General features: G+C 37.1%; 1 protein-coding gene across 1 annotated transcript in view; it reads left to right on the top strand.

Annotated features, from left to right (window-relative positions):
• DNAH9 (dynein axonemal heavy chain 9) overlaps positions 1-6,000 on the top strand; it is a 704,007-nt gene extending 698,007 nt beyond the window's left edge. Inside the window, exon 69 of the mRNA XM_049776731.1 lies at positions 5,658-6,000. Coding sequence (XP_049632688.1) covers positions 5,658-5,885 — 228 coding nt within the window. The 3' untranslated portion in view covers positions 5,886-6,000. The remainder of the gene's footprint in view (positions 1-5,657) is intronic.

Here is a 6,000-nt window from a genome sequence, read left to right on the forward strand (position 1 = left end):
GCTCACAAATAGACCAATCAGGCCAAAGCCGCATATTATGGATGAAATTGGAATTTTCCCCACAGCACACCAGAGAATATCTCAAGGCACACTAGTGTGCCATGGCATAGTGATTGAAAAACTCTGCTCTAGAGGGTGCAGAGGCAAAGTACTACAGAAAAGGGGAAGCAACTCTGAGCTGAATATATATCCCCTAGTAAGGGACTGGTTTTAAGGAGTATGAATGGATATCCTAGGGGCACTATTTTTATAGCAGGAAGCCAGAAAGTAAAAAGACACAGCTTGAAATGCAAAAAGAATCAGATTTAGGTGATGTAAATCCCTACCAAGAATTGTGAGTGATGACTGCAAATATGAAATTCCAATCAGAAGTAAGCCCCTATATCAGGGATCTCAAACTCAATTTACCTGGGGTCGCAGGAGGCAAAGTCGAGGTGATCCTTGAGTGCAAAGTCAGTAGTAAGCCTTGAACATTGGGGGGCGTGATCCAAACAACTAAAACAAAACAAAACAAAAAATGATTCCTCTAGAGCAGGACTACAAAATATTGTACAGAGGGCCATTTGTGGCCCGCGGGTCACGAGTTTGAGACCCCTGCCCTATATAATCTCTCTAAAATGGACTTAAGAGTAGAAATACCGGGGCCCGGAGAGATAGCACAGCAGCATTTGCCTTGCAAGCAGCCAATCCAGGACCAAAGGTGGTTGGTTCGAATCCCGGTGTCCCATATGGTCCCCCATGCCTGCCAGGAGCTATGAGCAGACAGCCAGGAGTAACCCCTGAGCAACGCTGGGTGTGGCCCAAAAACGAAAAAAAAAAAAAAAAAAAAGAGTAGAAATACCTTGGATGTTCAACAAGTAAAAAATTTTAAAGGAAGATACCAATACGTTCCAAAACACAAGGATATTATAGCAGAAGTGAGAATAAACAGATGACAAAAGGACTGCTGGATGAACCCACAAGAAGTAAATTGGAATTATTGAGGTCCCATAAAGCCAGGAAGAAAACCCCAAATGAAGAAATAACAGTCAATGACATAACTGCTGAGAAGTTCTCAAAGCAGTAGGAATTAAAATGGCATGGTATTAGAATAAAGACAGACTCTAATTCAGTGAAATTGAATTGAATATCCTGAGAGATATCTCCAAGTATATGATAAGTTTTTTATGATAAGGGAGCAAGAAATATTTGTTGAAGCCACTTCAACAAATAATGCAGGAAAAACTGATCAGCTACATGCAAGAAAATGAAGTCAGAACCTCTTTCTAAGACCATTAACATACATAAAAATAAATTAAAGACCTTGATATCAGACCTGAAACATTTTAGGTACATATCAGAAGATGTAGGAAGAACTCTCCATAACATAAAGCTAAAGGCACCTTCAAGGATGAAACACCACTGACCAAGCAAAAAAGCAAAAATAAACGAATGGAGCTACTAAGTTAGAAGCTTCTGTACTCAAAGGAAATGAGGAACAGCATATAAAGATCTTCCACAGAATGTGAGAAATTATTCACCCAATAACCATCTAAAGAGTTAATATCTAAGATACTGGTAGAATTTAACAAGAAAAAAGACATTCATCCCCATCAAAAAATAGAGGAGGAAATAAACAGTAATTTCCACAAAAAAAGAAATACATATGGCCAAAAGGCATGTTAAAAAAAAGTGCTCTGCATTATTAGTCATCAGGTAGATGCAAATTAAAAGAACAATGAGACATCACCACAGAGACTGGCACATATTAAAGAGAACAAAACCAGTAATAACACAGATACAGAGAGAAATAGACTCTCACTACTGGTGGGAATATAAACTGGCCCCGCCATTTTGGAAAACAATATAGATATCCCTCAAAAAATGCATATTGAGTTTCCATTTGACCCAGCAATAGTGCTCCTTGGAATGTACCCTAGGGATCCAAAAATACAATGCAGAAAAGGCACTTGCATTCCCGTATTCATTGCAGCACTATTCACTTTATCCAGAATCTAGAAATAACCAAAATGCCTCAGAACAGATAAAAAAAAAAAACCTTTGCAACTCTACAAAATGAAATTCTATGTAGCTGTTAGGGAAAATTAAGTTATGAAATGTGCTTATCATATAAAGACCTAAAGAGTATCATGCTGAGTGAAATGATTCAGAGGGAATAGGACACAGAATGATCACACTCATCTATGGAGTATTAAAAAAAAAAGTAGTATGAGTATAATTCACAAACACACTACAAATGATGAGGGTGAGAGGAAAGTGCAGGTAGAAAAGAGAAATGACCGCTCTGGCAATAATAACTGAACAAAAACTGGGAGCTGAAAGGAAGTAGTTCCATGATATCCCTTCAGTAACAGTATTTTGAACCAAAGTGCTTAAAGAAAAATTGAGAAAACAAAGAAAAAAAAAAACAGAAAATAACAGATCTACAGAAAGAGAGAAAGAGATATAGCATCTGCCTACTCCTAGCTCTGTGATCAGGAATTACTCCTACTGGGACTTGGAGACAATATGGGGTACCAGGGATCAAAACCCTCATGCAAAGCAAGTGCCTTACATGCTGTACTAGCACTCGGTTTATGTTTTCAGTAGACAGTAGTGGAGAATTATAGTGATAAGTTTGGTGATATTCAATAACTATATATCAAAATTAATAATTAAAGTATTATAACTAAGTACTAACTATAAGTAGTATACCTAAAAATGATTTTAAAAAGATAATAATTTGACATTTTTAAGCCATTACACTGGCAGCCACAGAGGGAGTAATAGATAAGAGGAAATTTGTATCTTTGTAGCACCATTTTCAATAAGTTGTCATTACTTCCCAGTCTACTGGAAGAGACCAATAGCTTCTGTTTTTACTAGACGTAAAGCAGAATTCACCAGGAACAAGGACTTTATCCCAGAGATATTTCTGAAAACAATAGTCTAGTTTACCTGGTACAGTAAATAATAGAAAAAATAAAATGCTAATCAAATGCTTAAAAGAGTAAGTTGAATGGGGCTGGAGAGATAGCATAGTGGTAGGGCATTTGCCTTGCATGCAACTGACCCATGATGGACCTCGATTCAATCCCCAGTGTGTCCCCTATGGTCCCCCAAGCCAGGAACCATTTCTAAGTGCATGGCCATGAGTAACCCCTGAGTGTCACCTGGTGTGGCCCAAAAACCTAGGCTTTGTCCTAGGATCCATGCAAAAACCAAGACTGCCAACTACAGAAAACTGATTAAAACAACAGTGATAGAACAGAACTTTTAGAACAGTAAAGAAAGACTCCATCCTAAGACAGATGCAAATGCCAAGATCTCTAGCTACAGAGGCCACCAAGAAGCAGACAATTTCCAGACACCACAAAAGGACATAGGGGAGAATCAGAGAACAAATACGAAGCCTGTAGTTATTCCTATGACAGTATACTTCAAGGGCGGAGAAACCCTGTATCTCTTAGGCTAAGGGAATTCCCTTTCTAATCTCCCCAATATTTACTGTGCCTATGCAAAAAAAAAAAAAAAGCACAAATAATGTTTTTGTTTTGTTAGTGTTGTTTGGATTTTTTTTTATTTGCTTTGATTTCCTTTTTATTTTAGGACTGTGATTATTGTGTGGTTGTTGTCTTTATGACTGTGGTGCTTTTCAAGTTTTTTGTTTCTGTTTTTGTATTGTTATTTTTGTCCTTTCTTTTCTTTTTCTTCTCTTAAATTGATATTTTAGCCTCTAGAAGGACTCCTCCCATTTTTTGCTTGTTTGATTTTTGCCCCATTTTATCTTTTTCCTTCCTTAAACAGAATCACATAACTTGAACCATCTTGTTCTGCCTCACAAATTAAGGGAGAAATAATGGAGGGTACCAAAACCAAACAGTCGTATGAACATTAAGTAGATATAAAAAATGATCAGACTTAAATACCAAATGCAAAGCCAAGGACAACAGAATCGAAATCCAATCTACAACAAGCTAGACATAGAGGGGACCACTTATACTAACAGCCTGAGGGTAAAGGAGGATATAGGATGCGTGCTGGGAACAGCCGTGGAGGGAGGACAACATTGGTGATGGGAGTGCCCTAATTCAATGTCATTATGTGCCTAAAATATTACTGTGAAAGATTTGTAATCCACTTTGGTCAAAATAAAAATTATTATTAAAAATAAAAAAGAGCAAGTTGAAGATAAGATGCTTAATTCTTTTAATTTTGTTTTTGGCCAAAACTAGCTGTGTTCAGGGTTTTCTCTGTGCTCAGGATGCCATTTGTAATGACAGGGACTTAATGAACCCAGGTAGTCCAGTGTGCAAGATGAGGTAAGTGTCCTAACTCCTGGACTACCTCTCCAGTTCAAGAAAGATGAAAGTCCAAAAACGATATCATGAAAAATAAAACATACTCTGTGTATACCATGGGGACTTGGAAACATCAAGATACAGGTAAACATCTGAGAATTACTCTGAAATAGCACTTCCCTAAGTATGTTTATAAAATAGTAGTACTATGGGAAGAAAATGTGTTTATGTGCATTATAAAGCTTCAAGTTCAAATTATGATAAGTACTATTTGCTAGGTTAATTTGATCAAAGAAACTTTCTGTTCCTGAGAGCATTTCAGGGCTAATAGAAAAAACTGCCCTAGACTGCTCATTTGTTTTATATATTTTAATGGTTTTTAAGTACTATGACTTGCAAAGTTATTGATAATTGAGTTTTATGGATATAATATTTGACACAAATCGCACCACCAGTGTGCCTGTACTCCACCATACACCATCTGCCACATTTAGACTGCTTTATTAAGATAGATAAGAAAACATATCCCTGGTCCAGAAGATGAGGTGTTTCCCTTTATATACTTGAGACTAATTCAATTCCCTGGCAACAGTTATGGTTTCCTGAACACATTAGGAGAAACAGCTGAAAACGGAAAAAAACCGTAAGCACTGCTGAGTGTGATCCAAAGAAAATTTTTCTTAAGCTTATATATCTAGTGAGGAAAAAGTAGAATATTACTCTATTTGTTATAAAAATCTGAATATCCTCAAGGTAGATGTTATAAATAAGATGAAAAAGTACAAAATTGAAATGTGTAAACCTAAAGCATTTGCTGGCAGAAACTATGGCTTGCTTACCTTTGAAATGCTAGCAACTAAAAAATAGTTGCATAAAATGATTATTATAAAATAAGTGAAAAATATAAAACTGGGAAAAATTCAAGGCTCAACAAGATTAATTGATAATTTTACTGATAAAATAAATGCTTTGTGGGGCCCGGAGAGATAGCACAGCGGCGTTTGCCTTGCAAGCAGCCGATCCAGGACCAAAGGTGATTGGTTCGAATCCCGGTGTCCCATATGGTCCCCCGTGCTTGCCAGGAGCTATTTCTGAGCAGACAGCCAGGAGTAACCCCTGAGCATCGCCAGGTGTGGCCCAAAAACAAACAAACAAAAAAATAAAATAAAAATAAAAATAAATGCTTTGTGGATTCTACTTCAAAAAGACATGTAGGTTGAAAAATAGAAGAGCTTTGCCATACGTCTATCAAATGCTTGACATCACAAATTCTTAATGATTTATATGAAGACAAAACAGGGCTGTCTAGTTCCTCATCTCTGATATTCTTACAGACTATTAGTCTAATCAAAGATGTTTTCATATTCTTGTTCTCAGGTTGGAATAATTACAGAGGCCAAGTTGAAGGATCTGACACCTCTCATGCCTGTGATATACATCAAAGCCATTCAGACAGATAAACAAGATTGCCGCAGCATCTATGCCTGTCCTGTGTATAAGACTTGTCAACGGGGACCCACTTATGTATGGACTTTCAACTTGAAGACTAAGGAGAACCCATCTAAGTGGGTTCTAGCTGGAGTAGCTTTGCTTCTCCAAATATAGCTACCTGCAGAAAAAGGGAGAAAATAGTACTGAGCTGGAAGTTATCCAAAGAAGGATCACAGATAGGGTATCAAAAGTACTCACAATTCTTTAGAATTCTGTTAGGGAACTTGAC

This window comes from Suncus etruscus, chromosome 7, assembly GCF_024139225.1.
Source record: "Suncus etruscus isolate mSunEtr1 chromosome 7, mSunEtr1.pri.cur, whole genome shotgun sequence".
Classification (NCBI taxonomy): domain Eukaryota; kingdom Metazoa; phylum Chordata; class Mammalia; order Eulipotyphla; family Soricidae; genus Suncus; species Suncus etruscus.